Here is a 19,968-nt window from a genome sequence, read left to right on the forward strand (position 1 = left end):
CGAGATGTACCTGCGAGAAAAAGAATATTCTTGAAGACCTATGATCTACTTAGTTATGCGACTAGAGATCAAATCCGAACCTTTCTTTAAAAAAATTTCAACTAAGGGTTTGTGGTCGGTTCTGATTTCAAAGTCAACACACCACAAGAATCTCTTATGTTTTTCACAGCCCAGAACACAGCACGTGATTCACGCTCAACTACTGAATAGCGTGTTTCAGTATCCCTCAAACTACTAGAAAGGAACATGATAGTTTTTATGCCATGTGGACCTACCTGTTGCAAAACAGCTCCCAAACCTTGCTCACTTGCATCCGTGGTTAGAATTGATTCAAGTCTAGTGTCAAAACTTGGCAAGAAATGGGCATTGCTCAAACTTTCCTTAACAAGAGAAAATTCTTCTTGGCATTTATTCGACCACACAAAATTGACACCCTTTCTCAAAAGAGATCTCATGTTAGTGGTCAAATCTGCAAATCCCTTAACAAACTTAGCATATTATTCAATCATGCCCAGAAAGCTCATAAGCTCCTCTTTAGTTGATGGAGAACACATGTTGCAGATGGTATTCACCAAATCCTCTTTTCGTCTAACCCCACTTCCAGTAATGTTATGACCTAGATAATTTAAAGAATCTGTTCTAAACTAGCATTTTTCAATGTTTGTGGTTAGGTTACCTTCACTCAATCTTGCAAGAACAGGACTCAGACGAACATCATGTTGCTCTACATCATTACCATAAACGAGTATGTCATCTTGGTAAATGCAAACTCCAGCCAGATCCTGAGGAAAATTTCCATGGCACGCTGGAATACGGACGAGGCTGATACTAAGCCAAAAGACATCCTAATAAATCTAAAGCAGCCAAATGGTGTGATAAACGTAGTGAGCTCCCTGCAAGATTGTTCAAGCTAAATTTGATGGTACGGAGAGGTCAAGTCAATTCCATTAAATATTTTTGCTCTTCCCAACAAGACAAGCAATTCACTAATATTGGGAAGTGGATACCTGTCCACAACTACATTTTTAATTAATTGGTGCAAGTCATTGTTTAGACATAAATCTACATTTGGTTTACGAGCAGCGACTACTGGAGCTAGCCATTCCATTCCTTCTACCTCTTCTATAATGAATAAGTGCCTTCTGTGAATACCCAAATGTGTAAGTTACTCAAAATTACAAAGTTACTCATCAATGAGTAAGTGCCTTCTGTGAATACCAAAATGAGTAAGTGCCTTCTTTGAATACCAAAATGGTAGTAAGTTTAGGATTTTGTCTTAAGTTAGTTCTGTGAATCGGGCCCTCAGTGCACTTTACTAGGCACCTATTGGTAAAACAAATATGCCAATCAGGGATAACCAATCACAATATCAATTTACACAGAGACCATATGCACTTTGGCACTGATCAGCAGTGGTAAAGTGCCCAGAGTCCTATAGCCAATGAACACAGGTTAGGAAAAAAATATGAGGAAGAAGCAAAATGTTTGGGGATTACCCTGCAAAAAGTTCAATTTCTAACACTCATCATCTGCAAAGCAATCATGACCAACATCCCTACCCATTTTGCTGACAAGCTCACCATCTTAGCTCATCTGCAGCCAGAGCACCATCAGATTTGAGTCAATGAAGTGTAAAAAAGACGAAAAGGCAACAGGCCTTCTCCATTTATGCACCTAGAATTTGGAATGAAATCTTCATATCCATTAATACTGCTGCAACACTTCTACAATTTAGGAAAGAGATGAAGAATTTACTTTTTAGAGAACACCACCTTAGATGCAGTAACAGTCCAGTTTCTCTACATTAGAACAAGGCTGCCTCCCTAACCACTCCTAGATGAATCTTTAGCTTTGACCGTGCACACTGCTACATTGCCTTCCTGCTTGGTTCAGGTTGTATGCCCAGAGACCTATCACCACACTGTACATCAAATGGAGCACTCAAGAAAGGAAAGGATAAACTATCTGAAGTATGGCCAAAACTATGAAACACATTAAAACATCAGTACACAACTACAATCGCCTTAATGCATGGCAGGAGGACTGGTGAGGGAAGCATGAATGTGAACCACACATTGTGTGGCATAAGTAGAAATCACTTTTTCAATGAGCACTGCTAATGATAAATTACACTTCCACTTCTTCTGGGTTTCTGTGGCCATGGTGCCAGTCTCTTGTTCTTTCTTCAATTACACATTCAATAAAGAAAGAGGAGCTCCAATGTGAACAGAAAGGTAGGTGAATACAAGATATTAATTAGCAAACAAGGAGAAACTTGTTAAAAGCAGGTCCTTATATTTGAACGACTGTTTGTCAATTCCCCTTGTGCACAGCAGAAAATGCTAAACTTAGCTAAGTTTTCACAACACTCAACCTTGGTGCAGTGGCAAATATCTAAATAAATTACACGTTCTGGCCCAAAGAGATCAATTTGAACTGTTTGCTTGCCCTGGGTTGTGTGGTGGGTAAATTGGTGGATAGAAATGTGTGAGAAATTGTTGTCACATTAATATGGCGGCATTCATTCACTGGTTGTGTACAGACAGATATTTTTCTACCACACTGGTGAGAGCAGGAGAAAATGCTGCACATTTTATTTTGCTTTTGGTCCATGTTTCACACACTTTCACTTCACACGTAAGGAAGGACACACAGAACAAAACTAATATATATATGTTATTGTACTTTTACAACAAAACTTACCCAAAACTCTCAGCAACATGAACTGTATTCCAATGGCTAGTGATTTATGTTCCTGCTCCACGCTCCTGTGAAGAGGAAGCAAACAATCATTGTATCAGAAATAAATTACTTGCTCCAGACAAAGAACCAAACCATTGTAACAAGAGAACCATCGAGGTTTATGCAGTAGAAATACAACTACATTTGATGTGACACACTGTTCGTTACCAAGCTTTGGGATCAGCTCACGACAGACACAAACGTTTTACGGTAAATATTAGAGTTTTTGAGTAAATTGCAGCTTGATCCTGATGGTTATAGTTAAGTATAGCTCCACCTGCAGGGCACGAAGCACTTAATAAAGCATCTAAAGGTTAAAGAAATAACGTGCTTGAGTAACTTCTGAAAGTGCCACAGGAAGTAGATTGCATGTCCATCAATATATTCTGCAACGTTTAGCCTTAACAGCAGTATTCAAAATAATTCAACCAATGTGCACCACAAAAAGGCATTGTTTATCTCGTTTCAGCTTATTGGTGACACCTTTTGCCAACCCTCAGTCAAAGCAAGTCATCTAGTAACTCTGCATCCTCTTCAGATCTCAGCCAGCCTCATCAGGTAAGTGCAATACCTAACCAAGGGAAGCCGAATGTAAGCCCAGGAATATATACTTTTAGATCTGACTAAAGGTTGGGGAGAGTCCTATTGCATGTTTCAAGCTAGACCTTCCCTGGTGGAGCAGTGACTGCCCAGGAGGTCAGCCTAGTGAATGGGGTAGTGGCAGCTACAGAAAAATGTAAAAGGGGGCCCAGGGTTTGATCCTGGAAGTTTAACTTCCACTTTATAAGTACTGTATTGATTCAGGCAAGGCTAAGTGTGGAAGAGTATTTTTATTTTGAAAAAGTTGGCAAGGAGGGAGGAAGTGGGTGAACATCCATGAAAATGATATGTATTACAGCCCCTTACTGTGGTGTCCTGTTTAATATGATTTGTGCCAAGGCACTCAGCATGACTGCTTCCTGAGAGGGGAATGAATGCTAAAGTGGCTGGTGATGACAGAGGCAAAGAAGCAAGCTCACTTCTGTGAAGGGAGGTGTAATTACTGTGCTTCACCAAGAGCCATTTGGAGAGGTTCTCCTGCTTCCTGGATAACATCTAGTCTCATGTAATGCTTCTGAGGCAGCGGTCCATACAGTACGATGTTCTAAGAAAAAGGTGAGACCTACAAACTTTGGCTTTTTGATTCTGTAAGTACTTAGGCTGTAAGGGGCAGATGTACAAAGCTTTCCTCAAACTAGTATGTGAGAATTGTACACTGCCCCATTATTTGTAGACAGGGCTTTACTAAGCGATGCAATTGAAGTATTACTAATCCGTTGCATCACAAAATCTATTTTCACAGTTCACAAAACATTATTATTAATGAAACATTAAAACTAATGGGGCAGGTGGCATTTTGTAGCCCCCGCATCTCCCCAGTGAATTGCTGCCAATGTGCAGATTTATAGACCAGTATGGGACAGCCGCCCACCATTTCTGCGTTTGCATTATCTGGATGTCAAAATCGTATTTTTTGTCTTTTGTAAACAATGCTGGTCCACAGAGGGGTAGAGGCTTTTTTAGTTTTTTTATTTTGACATTTTAGGAGGCATCAGGCACAGGTTGTAGTGGTGTCCTGGACCACTTTCCATTCCTATGGGGCTGCCCATCATAATTCTGATAACCTCCCCTTTTTGTTTTTAGGGTGTCTGTAATGGATCAATAGTTTGTGACCACAACTGTAGTCACAAAAGATTGATACACTGCATGCCAACTTGCTTAAAGGAGGTGGATGCCCCTTTCCCGCCTCACCTAACTGCGATTCAAAGCGAGACAGGATAGTTCTCTAAAACCCTGCCCTGGGTTGCTCCACTCCGTCCTGAAGAAGACCCGCATAGCCACGGTCTAACTTACCCTTATGGCCCAAAGACGGGTCGAAACGTCGAAGCCCTTTTAATAAAAGGCCTGGACCCCAACCTCCATATCCAAAGTGCCACATGGGAATATATCTTTATGTAAAATTGTAATTAGATACTGCTTAAACTGCAATGTGGCCAGGCCAAAAAGGAAGGTGATTAACACCTTGGCTGCTAGGCGTTTTCCCCCCCTGTGCTGGAAAATGATTGAGTGCATGATTCATGACGAGCTCAGCTCGTCATCAGCACAGCTCAACTGTGCATCATGACGAGCTGAGCTCGTCATGAGCATCGAAAGGGTTAACAACCAGTCTGCCCCTTCTCAATTGTACTACTGTTTTTTCCTTATGTCATCACCCTGACATTTTTTTCTCCTCATCACTTCACACTTTAGCACCCTTCCTTTAAGCATGTTCCACTTGGAGCAACCCCTACACTTAAATATCAAATGTAGAGTGTATAGCAATGTGTTTGCCTCACCATTTGACAAGAAAATAAAATGCATTTGGGTTTAGAATTTGGTTTGTTGCATTTTCTCTGTTTTTCTCTGTTTTTGTTTGAATCATTTATGAAGTATTATGAGCAGACTTATTTTCCTTTAGCATGCTCGAGAAATAATGTACTGAATATACCAAAGGATTACTGATTGACCTCTTGTTCATAAATAAGGTTTAGGCCCATTGTCTTTTATACCAGACTGTACCCAGGTCCAGTACCATTTTGAGTGACCCCATTTTTTGTAATGGCCTGTTCCTAAAATGGCAATTTACATCAAGGGAGCAGAGGCTGAAGGTCCAATCAATCTTGGCCGAGGCTTTTCTCATCGAACTTGTGGAAACTGAAGAGTTTTCTTCTTTAAAAGGAAAGCGATATGCAAGCACTGCTTAGTACCTTAGGATGAGGATGAAAGATGGTGTTTTTGAAGTGCTTGCAATAAATGCACCAATGCAGGACAAAACCACAAAAGGTACAAGCAGATAGGAGCAGCCACTGCCGCATGAACCTGGTTGAGCATATCCTTCACTTCCAGAGCCAGGGATGCAGCTACATTGAGTGTAATTCTGTAATGAGAAAAAATATGTCAGATGATAGCTTTGTATATGTTGGTAAGGAAGCATTTGTACTGAATTAGGTGTATTAAAATGAATATAAGAAACATTTGACTTTTTTATTTTTAGAATTTGAGAACTGATAGAGAAAAAAGCAAAAACAATGTATTCCAAATCCAAAAGGGAGACAGAGACAGAATAGGGACCAGAGTAAATATAATCCGCCCCACTTCTTTCAGTACCATAGAGAAACAGAAAGATAACTGCAATGCTACTTGCAAAAAGCAATATACCATGTACCAATGAATGAGTCGCAGGTAGGGTGATGGTGTCATGCATGCTTGTAGGTACTAGTTATGTTCTACAAATTGAACACCTTCAGCTAATGCAGCAAAGGAAAATGAATGGCATCTTTTTATCATATAATAAACTCATTAAAAGTATGTCTGATAGGACCAAGTGTAGAGGTGGAATAAAAGTAGACTTATCACTCCTGCATGTATCGGTTTCTCTTACAAGGTCATTAGTTTCTGTATTGTCTGAAAAGAAGAAGGCCAATCAAATTTTTCTGATGAACTGGGATAGGTCAATCCGTGTGAAGAAATTGTCACCCAAGTGTGTGGGGACAAAGCCCATTACCTTATTGAGGCCATCATGTTTTAATGAAGACAGAACCTTGGGACTAAGATTGACGACTAGATCGGAGTGGTACTTGGTGGGGAGGGATCTCTCGTTCTGCTCTGTTTCAGGCGTTTTTTGATTGCCGGATCCCACTGTACTCTCTGAGCGTATTGTTGGTTCCCTTGTGTCGATGTGTTTCCTCTTCTTCTCTGTCCTCTTCAGCTTGGCCCTGTTCTGAAAAAAGGGAAGTAATTTGGGACTGCAAGTGGGGTTGGATGGAAAGATTGTATAGGGTATTCCCAAGTTTGGGTTTCCCACCAGGGTCCTGGGGAGGTTGTTGTGGAGGTTTGGTTGTCTGTTCCTCATCTGACGGGAGTTATTGGACCCACTTGAATAGAATTCTTCCGAATTTCACCACTCTTCTGAATTGGAGGTCAATTTTTCTGTCCCCTGTCTCCTGCCTCTTGCTCCTCTCCTGTTGGTCCTCTCGGAGGAGAGTGATCCATATTCATCCGCTAAGTACGGGTATGCTTTCTCATGTGTGAACCTTTCCATGTCCTTCTTCAGTTTGTTGATCTTGTATTTTAGAATGCCTTCCCTTGTCTCAGTAAGGGTTTTGTTGACCTCTTTTAGCTTATTATTGAAAGTGGTCAGCTGGACAATGACTTTGATCTGAGATTCCTTTTGTTGGTTCTAAATGAAGAGTTGGTCTGCTACTTCTTTGGAAGTTTTGAACAGGAGGATCAGCCAGTCCTGTGTGCATCTCCATGAGATCAGGGACCAGTTTTTCTTAAAGATCTTATTGTCTAAGAACAGTCTCAAGCATTAGTGACGACAAAGCCCTCCAGGGCTATGTTCCCTCATAAGTATTCTGTAAGAATAGCCACATGTATAGCAGTCTGTAGTTGCTGTCTTTTAAAGTTGGACAATCTAGTCCATTCCTCTTCCTGATTGGACGATGCAATTAGGAAGGTCTTAAAGATGCTGGGGTTCTATAGGATAGACTGAACAATATTATAACCAGAAAACAAGCCTGTGCTTTCTGCCATACTGATTTTGTGGGGGTTGTTACTGATGTGCTTTTCCTGGTATAGGAAGGTAGGTGTGAGTTAATAGAGTGAAGTGTTGGAGGGCCTAAAATAGGAATCCGCAGTCCACCGAATGTACAATATATTGATGCACACAAGGAATCCATGGAAGATACCCTGTAGGGGAGGTTGTACTACTCCCTGCCCCAATATGAACGTACTAAAAGTACATCTCAAAAGGGTGAAAAAGGGGAAGAAAGAAAAATCCCTGGATGTGATGTAGTGAAGGTACCGGGCACAGAATATGCCCTGTTCATGGGAGGAGACCTCTTTTAGTATAAGTACCCTCTCTCACCCAAAAATAACGTCAGTAATTATGGCATGCTGTGACTGTAACATAATCAAGAAACAAAGGCAGCCATGTTCTGTTAAGGGAAGTGGAAGAAATAACCTGCCATTGCTAAACAATGCACCAGACTAGGCATGTATGTATTTATACATGGCATGTAGTGTGGCTCAGTGGTTAGAGGCGGCAGACCCGAGAGCAGAGGACGGCCCGGGACCAGGGTTCGATTCCCGGCGCGGCAGGTTTCTGGACCAGGGTCAGCGGACTCGATAATTCTCTCGCCTCGGTGCCCACTCTGATCAGCGATCACACTCGGCAACTCTGGGCATTAGCTTGCCTCATCTTCACTAACGGCCCCACCAGACCGCCGGGGATGCCTGGTCTCACCCTGGAGATACCCATTAAGGGACCATCTCTCAGGGAAGCCAGGAAGGGTTTCGCAGCGGTCGAAGCGCCTTGGGACCCTACGGGTAAGTAGTGCGCTATATAAATGCCAATACATTTACATTTACATTTACAGTTGCATGTTAACCCCTTCGATGCTGGTGACCGAACCATTCCGTCAACAGACACGGTTGAGCTGTGCTGATGACGGAATGGTTCCGTCATGACCACACCCATTATCATTGGGGTGCAGCACAGGGGGGAAATATCAATAGCAGCGATGAGGTTAACATAAACAAGGCGCGCGTTTCAAGTACTTACCAACAATGGCAAAAAAACGTGTGACCCTTCAGGAGTAGGATACTGAAATGAACGGGGCTAATAAAACTAGGGAAGGGTGCATGCCGAAATAGCAATTGTGGCTGCAAAGGCAGTCAGGTCTGTAGCGTCTGTGTGGAGAAGTGTGGCTCACTGGTTAGAGCAGGCAGACCCTGAAGCAGAGGTCAGACCCGGGACCAGGGTTCAATTCCAGATGCGGCAGGGTGTTGAGCTCAAATGTCCACTGACTCGATAATTCTCGCTTCGGTGCTTGACCTAATCATGGGTTCACACTCTGCAACTCTGGGCATTAAGCTTGCTTAATCTCCACAACGGCCCCCCTGCGGCGGGATGCCTGGCTTTCAACTTGGGGATGCCCTGTAGGGGCCATCTCACAGGGAAAAACCAGGACGGGTTCCCAAGGCAAGCGCGGAGATACCCCTTCGGGGGTCGATTCTGGCGCTATATAAGAAATACAATAACAATAACAATAATAGCAGATCCTAAGAGTATCGGGGGTCTCTCGCTATACGGGTCATATGGGCAAGCAAGGGAAGAACGCAAGGTCTAAATAGACTGCACTGCCCAGCTGACCTGCATGGCAGTCCTTGTATTTCTGTATGCTGAACTCCTAGTGAGATAAGGAGAAAAATGCCAGGACAGCATACATTGGAAAAAACACACCTGACGAGACGTGTGGGGACTCAACTCTATGGACCATGGGAAATGTAGTTCTCTGGTCCAGGGTCATGCACAATGAGAATCTCAGGCTTCTGGATTGTCAGAGGTGGGGGGGAGAAATAGACCGTACTGAAGGTGGTGTCGAGGAGGAAGGAAAATATGTTAAAACATGAAACCGAGATGCAGAGGCCCGGGAAGGAGATGTGTATGAAATTAGAGGTTCAGAAATGGAATGGGCTCATTTTTAATGATTTGCGATAACAAACTAGCTATTTCAGTTATTATACATGTGGAAGTTGCTCAGATGTATGCCGGACAATATATGGTCTTGAGAGAGAGCCATATATATTTTGTTCCTGATCTACGCGAGGTTGGTATGACTAACATCTGTATAGTGTATAATCTAAAGGACGGATGTGTCTACCATCCCAGATGAGTCCAGTGGATATCGTCTTTCAAGCCCTGTCTATCAAAGCGGAGCCTAAAAATCCTTCTTAGTTCTCCGCGGAATAGGACTGATTCATGAGTCCCCATTGTCTGGAGGTAGTTGTGTTTGTCTATGATTGCCTATGGGATGTCGTGCTTTGTGTGGCCTGTGTCTATAAATGTCTAGTGAGTATGGTGCTATTTTACTTGCACCGTATTAAGGTCCGATGCTCTACTATTATCTGTCTCACCTTGCATGTGGTCATACCCACATAGATGCAACTGCAAGGGCAACGTGGTATCTAGATGACCTCCTCTTTGTTGCAATTAGTAAAAGTGCGTAACTCCCAGGGGGTGGACAAGCCCAGGTCGATGTGGGACATAGGAATGTTATATGGACAGACAACGCACAGCCCACAGGTATAGTGTCCTTTGGCAGGCACAGTTGACCATAGGGAGTTCGGGTGAGCTTTCCTCAGTGTATAGAGAGGTGCTTTATGGCGTGTATGTATCAAGATATCCCCAATATTCTTGCTGCGTTCAAGGGCAAAAAGAGGTCTGGTCAACTGGTTTTCCCCTGGGTTAAGAATGGACCAGTTCTTGTTTATTTATCTCTTAATAATGTTGGTAAGGTGACTGTAGGTGCTGACTCAGACTATGCAGTCCATGGGGCTTTTGGTGTATGTTACAAGGAGGGCTTTTTGGTGGTTGTTCCTGGTCCTTTTTTATGCTTTCTCTATGAGTTTTGGTAGGGTAAGATCGCACTGATAGATGGATGCTAAGTGTAACGGCAGGCTCTCTGTCCTTCGTGACTTTGTGCTGTTTCTGTGTATCCTGAGTTATAGTCCCCCTGGAAGGTTGTTTCTGCGAGCATGTGGGTGAAAACTAGTGTAGTTTAGTAAGGAGTTGCGAGCCATAGTTTCCCTTAATAGCTGTGAGCGTATGCCACCGTCCTTAGGATAAAGTCGTAGATAAGAAAGCGGAGGTCCTGCTGAATTTACACATGCATGTAAAATGGGGATTCCTTGACTTAAGCCAGGTTTTCTAGGGAGTTGGCAGAGCCTTCCCATACCACCAGTATGTCATCAATATATCACCTCCTGATTTGGAGATTGGCAGAAAACGGGTTGTCTGGCGGGTAGATATATTTGAACTAGAAATTGTGCATGTAGAGATTAGCCATGCTTGAGGCTAAGGTACTGCCCATTGAAGTCCCTGTGTCCTGCCAGTATATTTGTTCCTGTAACTTGAAGAAATGATTTCATTGCAACAGTGGCACAGTCCATCCTAAAGAAGTTGGAGTCAAAATGTCCTGCCTTCTATTGTCAAAAAAGCTTTCTGACTGTAAAGATTCATCTTGTGGGATGTTGGTGTAGAGGGATTCCACATCAAAAGGGTTTCTCTGGGTCAAAGGCAAAGTCAGGGAGGACATTCAGTATGTATTTTGTATCTTGTAGGTAGGATGGCATTTCTTCCATGATAGGGAATAGAAACCAGTCCATGAATTGGGAAAGTGGTTCAAGCAATGATCCAATACTGGAGGCAATGGATCTTCCTTGGGGAGGTCTGGTGGATTTGCATATTTTTGGTAAGATGTAGATGTACAGAGTTTTAGGCTGTTTTGTACCAGAAACTCTGATTCCCCTTTGGTGATCCAGCCCACATATTTCCCCTTTTCTACAATTGTCTTTAAAGTAGCCAGTAATCTAGGAGCTGGGTCCATCCATGCTGATGACATTGACGAGCGAACTGTATGCTGATGCACTACATGACAAGAAGACTTGCTGTGTGATTGATTGCAAATTACACCGCTTTACTTTGTAAATGCTAAGTACCTGATCTCAGCCGAGCAGCGCTGTAAAACGATTTCATGTTTTGAGCGCGAAAACATTTAACTTTTAAAATTGCACCGCGTCGATTGATTTTAAAAATTGCACTGTGTGTAGAAATTTTAAATTACCTCAGTAAGATCCTCACATTCAAAACACTTGTTACCCCTGTAGCCCCTGTCCACCGCAAGCGCTAGGCTTGGTTGTGTGGAGGGTGCAGTGCGGTACCTTCTTCCGGCTTCCAGGCCGGGGCAGGCACTGATTGGGCAAGCAAGTGTGTAGAGGCGGAGCTGAAGACTAGCCCGTCCTCTACATAAGCCCATTATTACTTTGTGCTCTCCCTGATGACATTGACGAGCGAACTGTATGCTGATGCACTACACGACAAGAAGACGTGCTGTGTGATTGATTGCAAATTACACCGCTTTACTTTGTAAATGCTAAGTACCTGTTCTCAGCCGAGCAACGCTGTAAAACGATTTCATGTTTTGAGCGCGAAAACATTCAACTTTTAAAATTGCACCGCGTCGATTGATTTTAAAAATTGCACTGTGTGTAGAAATCTTAAATTACCTCAGTAAGATCATCACATTCAAAACACTTGTTACCCCTGTAGCCGCGGTCCACCGCAAGCGTTAGGGTTGTTTGTGTGGAGGGTGCAGGGCGGTACCTTCTTCCGGCTTTCAGGCTGGGGCAGGCACTGATTGGGCAAGCGAGTGTGTAGAGGCGGAGCTGAAGACTAGCCCGTCCTCTACATAAGCGGGACACTCCCTATGACGCGCAGCGAAGAAGTGCTGTGACCGCGCCACAGCCGCGCCACAGCCGCGCCACAGCCGCGCCAAAGACAAGCCTAATACCAGCCCGTCTGTGCCCGTCCGGGCCAGGCCGGGACAAGGGGCATGGAACCATACCCCTCTAGTCCGACCTATCCCAGGTTTGAGTTCCGACCAATTAAGAACCTTACGGCCTGCAAAACATAGCAACTGCACCGTGCTAACGTCATCAGACAGCACACATTGTACAAATTGTAATTTCCCCCTTACAAATATCCAACCCCACCCTGACCCCAAACCCTGCACTTTAACACCATCCCTACGGCCAAAGCATGCCTCCTGCGAATACTCTTTTTATAGCGTTAATTGCAGATCGTTACCGCAGCACAAACTTGACATCCTCACCTTTTTGCTAGACAAGGTACCCAGTGTCCTGTTCCTAACGGAAACATGGCTACATGAAAGTTCCGGCCCAGATATAGCAACCGCTCTCCCTTCAAACTACGCCATCATAAGAAGAGATAGACAGGGTCAAGTAGGTGGGGGTATTGCGATCATTTTTCGTAGAGAACTTATCTGCAACCTGGAGCCAGTCAATATTCCAGACTGTTAGGCTGCATTTTTTTAAATCACCCTAAACCCCAATTTCACTCTCTCCGGTTTCCTAATATACAGGCCCCCCGGAAATGCCAACACATGGGCGGCTAACCTGGCAAACTATATCACCTCCTTTCATCTCGATTCCAAAAACTTCACACTTCTTGGTGACTTAAATTTGCACCTTGAGGACTCAACAAACATGACATGCTGTAACTTAATTGATGACCTAGCAGCACTTAATATGACACTACTCAATTCAGGACCCACACATAAGGCAGGACACCTATCATACCCCATTTTCTCCAATATTCCCGGACTAAAATGGGTTCAAACTAGTCCCATATGTTGGTCAGACCAACATCTCCTTCACTTCTACCTCACTTTACCCAATGTCCCCCAAACAAATGTGGCCTGGCCAGCTACCTCCATGAGAAATTGGCAGCTTCTTGATGTCGAAAAACTGAACCAAACCCTCACAAACAGACCACCCACCCATGCCCTGAATATGGAAAGTATAGCCGAAGCAACCAACTTATGGTTTAGAACGCAGCCGAGAAATGTCTTCCTCTAACTCAGGCAAAAAAGAATGTCCATCGCCCCCCAGCCCCCCTGGTTCACTGAACTCCTAAAAACCGAAAAATCAAAATGCAAAGCCCTTGAAAGGCAGTGGCGAAAGGACTACACCCAAGAAAAAAAGATGATATACGATAAAGCCAGAAATGTGTACCACTCTTCCTGTATTAGGGCCTGTGCCGTATATGTAGCAAACACTATAAACACTGCCGCAAATAAAGCAAAGATACTATTCAACACGGTAAAGGACCTTGCAGGTGCTCAAACAATCGCAACAACCCATCCTTTAAATAAAAAACAATGCCAGGACCTTGCCTCCTTTTTCAATGAAAAAATCGAAAAAATCATTCTTAACATCAATTCAATCTCCGACGGAAATGGCCCACAGGAAGACGTCCCCGCGAAATCCGACAAAGTGAACATTTTAGAGCAATGGCCTCCTATAACCGTGGACTCTCTAAAATCCTCTCTCAAGACCATCACATCAGGCTCCCCTCGTGATCCAGTACCCGTTAGCATCCTGAAACAGATCGACATCCCTTCCCTAACTATTATAGCAGACACTTTAAATTCTTCCCTTCAACTCTCCACAGTCCCATCATACTGGAAACACGCTATGGTTAACCCACTTCTGAAAAAACCCTCAGCTGACCCCGCAATATTGGCAAATTACCGGCCAATATCTCTGCTCCCGGCCTTCTCCAAACTCCTGGAAAGGCACATACATTCTACCCTCACTCTCTTCACTGAGAAAAACGACCTCCTTCACCCAACACAGAGCAGGATTCTCCACGGAGACCGCCCTGCTGGGTGTGACCGAAAACATCAGGAGACTCTTGGATGATGGTCAAACGGTCGCACTCATTCTATTAGACCTGAGTGCGGCTTTTGACACCATCTCACATAGTAAACTCCTGGCCACACTCAAGAGGAATGGTATCCGTGGTGACGCACTGAAATGGATCGAGTCCTTCCTAACAGATAGGACTTTCCAGATTAAATCTACCCTCGCCTGCTCTGACACTTTCAATGCCCCACACGGAGTACCTCAGGGCTCCATCCTGAGCCCGCTGTTTTTCAACCTTTACCTCAGACCCTTAGCTGACCTAGCTGACAGCGTAGGACTCACCCTTATGACCTACGCTAATGACTCCCAAATTATTTTTTCATTGTCAGACTCAAAACCCTCAGCTCCTTCCCTTCTCAAACACGGGCTCCATAAAGTCTTAAGCTGGATGTCCACCAACCAGCTGAAATTAAACGGTGATAAAACCGAGATCCTCCTGTTAGGAAAAAATAAAGAGCTATGGAACTCCTCCCATTGGCCCCCCGAACTGGGAAATCTTCCCACTCCAGCAACCCAGGTAAGAAACCTAGGGGTCATCATTAATAATGCCCTATCATTGAAACAGCAGGCTAATAAAGTGGCAGGTCTGTGTTTCATCATCATGAAGTGGCTGAAAAAAATCCTATGGATGCTGCCCCCTGCCACCCAAAAGACCGTAGTCAACGCACTGATTACATCGCGTCTTGACTACGACAATATTCTCTACCTGAGCTCAAACCAGGCAGTCATCAAACGGCTACAGCTGGTTCAAAACTCAGCTGCGAGACTCCTGTGCAGAATACCAAAAACCGCTAGGGTGTCAAAACATATGAACGATCTACATTGGCTCAGGGTAGAAAACCGTATCAGTTTTAAAGCCCTGAGCTATATGTTCAGGATAAAATCAAAAACGGCACCGGACTATCTGCAATCATTAGCCACTCCCTACCTACCAGTGTGAAATCTGCGCTCCCAAACAGCAGCAAATTTCGCGGTCCCCAGGTTCAGACTGACAAGAATGAGAGGAAGATCTTTCTCTGTCAGAGGGCCTATTCTGTGGAATACACTTCCCCTACACATACGCAAAGAAGAAAACTATACCAGGTTCAGAAAGAACATAAAGACTAGGCTATTCCAGAAACAACTATGCTAAATCATGTTCATCATATACCTTTGCTCATCCACATGTCATAGGCACCGGGGAACCCTTTTTGGGTAGCTGAGTGCCATATAAGTGTAAAAAATAAATAAATAAAATAAATAAATCCATGAGCTGGTAGGAACTGTCATCAACAAGTTCTCAATGGCACAGATTTTGATAGCTCTGTTGGTCCAAAAGGAAACTATGTGTTAATAGAAACAAAGAAAAACTACGGATCTCTCTCTAAAATAAATATGGCCATGTTTATGAGAAAACAACGCTGTGCAGCAAGTCACCTTGTTGCACTGTGCTGTGTTACAGGCAAAGAGCAGGAATGAGAAGTATTTATTACAATACTGCGCATTCATGTCCTTTCCCCTCCGCTGGTGCACAATAAGCTGCCTAGTGCCAACGCAGGCACCATTGCACTACTGTGCAAGGGTGCCTACGTTGCATGCTGGATTGTTTTTGTACAGGAAGGAGCACCTTCCTGCACACACAAAAATTCAGAGGCATATTCCTTTTTCCATGTGTGTTGCAGAATGGTACACTCAAAGAAAGAGGAAGCAACAAGGAGAAATTAAGATGTATCTGCTCGTTACTCTTCCCTTGGGAAGGTGTAGCATGTTGACACATTCCCAGGTCCACCAGCAATGGTAAATCTGGGAATGCATCAAAATCCATAGGAGTTGCATTTAACACCCACGCATGCCCATGGAACTTCTCCCTTAGGAAAGAGTAACGCAACACAGCAATCTGTGTTGTGGTGTGTTACTTCTGATTTATCAAGCCACTTAGGGCCATGCAAAGTGGCTTTGTGTAGCTTGATAAATTGTATTTTAGGCTTTGCGTCATGCATGCACATCATTGTGTGGTGCAAACGCAATGCATCCCTTGATAAATATGCCCCACAAGGTTTAACCATACATCGATCTCGATAAATCAAGCATATGCAATTTTAAAATACGAAGGAAAAACATGGTTACTTGAAAATATGATGAAACTTAAATTGTCACCTAATTCAGTTCTGGATGATCTCATTCTTATGATTATGTGCAGGATGGCCAAAAGCACCTGCGGAATCTCCATCATCTGGAGGTATTGAACCAGTGCCTCATCTATACCAAAAATGAGTGTTGCTCATAGTTTTTATAAAGAGGCTGTGGTATTCTTCCACTATGGTGTAGCCAACCTTACCTAATGGCACCATTGCTCCCTCCATCATTTGCACTGCTTGGCTCTATACCCTCTCTCTAGTATCTGTCCTCAGTCGACTTTACCCTTTTCTCTCTTTTCTTTGTCACCACTGGCCTGTTACCTCTTCTTCTATGCTATATCTTCACGTTTCCGCTGTTCTTCCATTTGTTCACTTTTCACCATCCCTGCTTTCTCTTCTTTGTCTCGCATTGTCTCTTCCTTCTCCCCTGTTCTGCTTTAAGTTGTGTCAACAGAACCAATTTCATGGCCCAATGGAAGAGACAGCTCTATGACAGAACTCCTGCTGACCTCTGCTAAACACTATCCTGACCTCCATCTGCTAATAAAAGCGTATAACCTCAGACAGCTCTGCTAACGACCCCTAATACAGACTAAAATCAGTTGTTGTTAGCCTAAATAGTTCTGCTAACCAGTGTTTAATTTCTGCCAGTGGTTACCTGTGCTTCAATTAATCAATGAATCAGTCAATAAAGCGTGCTACTCACCCGTGAGGGTATTAAGGGGCTGGGAGGGGTGCAGCTCTGTTAAAGTCGAAGAGCCAAGTCTTGAGGTCCTTCCTGAAGGTGTGTAGGGTGGGAGAACATCTGATGTTGACAGTGAGCTCTTCCAGGCCTTGGCTGCAATGTAGGAGAAGGCTCTTCCACCTGTTCTGTTTCTACAGATGCGTGGGTTTCTGCCAGGGCAAGGTCAGCGGAGCAGAAGTTCCTTTTGGGTATGCGGAAGGAGACTTTCTCATTGAGGTATTTGGGTCCGATGCTGTGGAGGGATTTGTAGGTGTGGGTGAGTAGTTTGAAGGTTACTCTCTACTCGACAGGGAGCCAATGGAGGTCTCGTAGGTGTTGAGTGATGTGTTTGTGCCGTGGGGTTCCTAGGACGAGTCTCGGCATGGTTTTCTGGATGGTTTAGAGCTTGTGGTGGGGATTTCTGTTGATCCAGCATAAAGTGCGTTGCCGTAGTCCAGTCTGCTTGTTATGAATGCATGGGTTATAGTTTTTCTGCATTGGGTAGGGATCCATTTGAAAGTCTTCCGGAGGATGCAGAGGCAGTTGAAGCTGGTGGAGTTGATCTGGCGGGTCATGGTGAGGGAGGAATCGAGGATGATGCAGAGGTTCTGTGTGTGGTCTGATGGGGTGGGTGAGCTCCCGAGGGCGGAGGGCCACCAGGTGTTGCCCCAATCGGTGGTGGAGGGTCCGAGGACGAGGACCTCTGTCTTTTCCGAGTTTAGCTTCAGGCAGCTGTTGTTCATCTAGGCTGTGAAATCCTTCATCCCTTCCTTGGAAGCAGAGTCTGGTGTCTTTGGGGTTCTTCGTGAGGGAGAGGATGAACTGGGTGTCGTCGGCGTAAGATACAATGCTGAGCCCATGCTATCTGACAATGGTGGTGAGGGGGGCCATGTAGATGTTGAAGAATGTGGGGTGGAGTGAGGATCCTTGGGGTACTCCGCAGTTGGTTTCTGTGGGATCGGAGGGGAAGTGTGGGAGTGTGACCCTCTGGGTTCTGCTGAAGAGAAAGGATCAGATCCATTTGAGGGCGGGTCCTCGTATGAGGAGGGGTTTGACCTCTGCCTGCTTCCAGTCATCGGGGAAGAGTGCCGGATTCGAGGGAGGTGTTGATGGTCCAGCCTAGTTCGGGTGCTATGGCGGCAGGTCTGTGGTATGTGGCGGGTGGGGTCCGTGGGGGCTCCAGAGTGGGTGATCATGGTCATGGTGGTGTCTTCCGTGGTGGCAGGGTTTGAGGTGGTGATGGTCGTCTGGTTGACACTGGCACATATTTATCAATGCCTGCACTTAGATAGTCGACCACATAGTCATGATGCCTGATTATTTTTTAGACATTTTAACAACTTAATTTAGTTAAAAAAATTATATCTGTGTACCTTGATCATTTATGCAGGTTTGGGTGACCTGAAATAGTCCCAACCATTCCATGTGTAGGAGTGCCATGTTTAGTGGATAGCACTGGTATAGGCATTTGGCAGCACTGCCTAGGGTAGTGGGTTGTGCAAGCTGCAGTAGCCTCTTGAAAAAGACCTAGGGTCCTGGCACTTAATTGAGCATTGCTGTTAAAATACCCTAACATAAGATGAGTATTCTAGTGTTGGAATGCTTCCCTCTTCACAGATTAGTCCAAGCACACTACCATGACCTACATGTGTTGATGGTGTGTGCCCTCTCCCATGGCTTTGCCAAAGCATTCTACCCTGATGGAATGTGGGAATGAGGAAGTGTGACCCCCTTCACAACTTTGACAAAGCTCCTGCTTCAGACTAGCTTCTGCTAAACAATGGATCATGGCCCACGCGGAGCACTGTAGTACAGGATGAGTTCCCCAGGATGGAACGACGCAAAGAGGCTGAAACTGAGGAGGGCTGGGAGAATCACAGCACAGCTTAGCTCAGTCAGACCCTTACCCAAGCCTGTAGCACTGCCTGAGCCTGTATGCAGCCACTTACAGCACAGATGGGCAGTCAGCTGAAGCAGAGGCATTGTGCTGTGGCAGACTGTCAGGACTGCATGTCAGCCAAATCAGCAGTAGGCGAACCAGTGAGAAGACCTAGGCACGCTACACTACATGCCAATGCTTAGTGCGGCAAATTACTGTGTCCTGCACATGGCTGATTTTGCCCCAGTCTACTTGTTCGGGAGTCTTTGCCAAGTTGTGGTGGACTAGGAGATGACATGAAGCTCCAGAGGCATCCGGTCTAGTGATGCAATTTGTACACATGTGCCAAGAGGGAAAGGATATGTTTGGACCTCAAATGCTCTCACACCAGGACTGAGGCCCATGGTCAGATTGAAGAGCCCTGGTGAGCACAAGTAAGTGCACGTGGTGCCCACAAGCAAGCCCCTTTTTAGGTCGAGCATCAGCACGCATGTGCTGTATGAAAGACCGGGTGTAATTACTCCACACGGAGTATACTCCTGCCTTCTGCAGCCTTCTACTTCAGTTGGTTCATTCCTCCGTCGCTTACATTTCCTGGCTCCCTACAGGTGGGCTCCTGATACGTCACTTCCATTTTTTTAGTTGCGGAGCACCGGCCAACTACAGCTTCCTTGTACTGTCGTTTTTGTATGTTCCTGGTGGGGACTACTTTTTTTTATGCTTCCGCCATGCTCTAGCTTTAGCTTGCAGCTTCATTGCTAGAACCACCTATCTTCCTCAACCTGTCCGCAGCTACTCGGCTGCAGCGGGCATCTCGGTGCCCAACATTTAGTTCAAAATGTTAGCTTTTGTCATTTTTATTTTGACAGCAAATCGCTGGCCAAATGACAAAGTGTTATTGTGTGTACTTTACTTTTGCTAAGTTTTCCTTTCACAACCTGGAGGGCTGCCTGGTACTGCTGTTGCGCGCAATCTCGCACTTCCTGCTCACGCTCTTTCCCCTGGCTGCACATCTGTCAGAGGCTGTAGGTGGTTGCAGGGAGGGCCGATGACTATTGAGCTCCCCAACCAAACCACTGATTCTACTGCCAGGAGTGCAGATGGGCCGGAGGACCTGCCGCACACAGGTACCGTTA

At 44.8% G+C, this 19,968-nt stretch overlaps 1 protein-coding gene across 1 annotated transcript in view; it reads right to left on the bottom strand.

Moving 5' to 3' along the window:
• Window positions 1–19,968, bottom strand: part of LOC147693576 (solute carrier organic anion transporter family member 2B1-like) — a 426,250-nt gene that overhangs the window by 52,559 nt on the left and 353,723 nt on the right. Inside the window, exons 12-13 of the mRNA XM_086933806.1 lie at window positions 5,529–5,698; window positions 2,704–2,768 (exon numbers count right to left, since the gene is read on the bottom strand). Coding sequence (XP_086789932.1) covers window positions 2,704–2,768; window positions 5,529–5,698 — 235 coding nt within the window. The remainder of the gene's footprint in view (window positions 1–2,703; window positions 2,769–5,528; window positions 5,699–19,968) is intronic.

This window comes from Lissotriton vulgaris, chromosome 8 (genome assembly GCF_964263255.1).
Source record: "Lissotriton vulgaris chromosome 8, aLisVul1.2, whole genome shotgun sequence".
NCBI lineage: Eukaryota > Metazoa > Chordata > Amphibia > Caudata > Salamandridae > Lissotriton > Lissotriton vulgaris.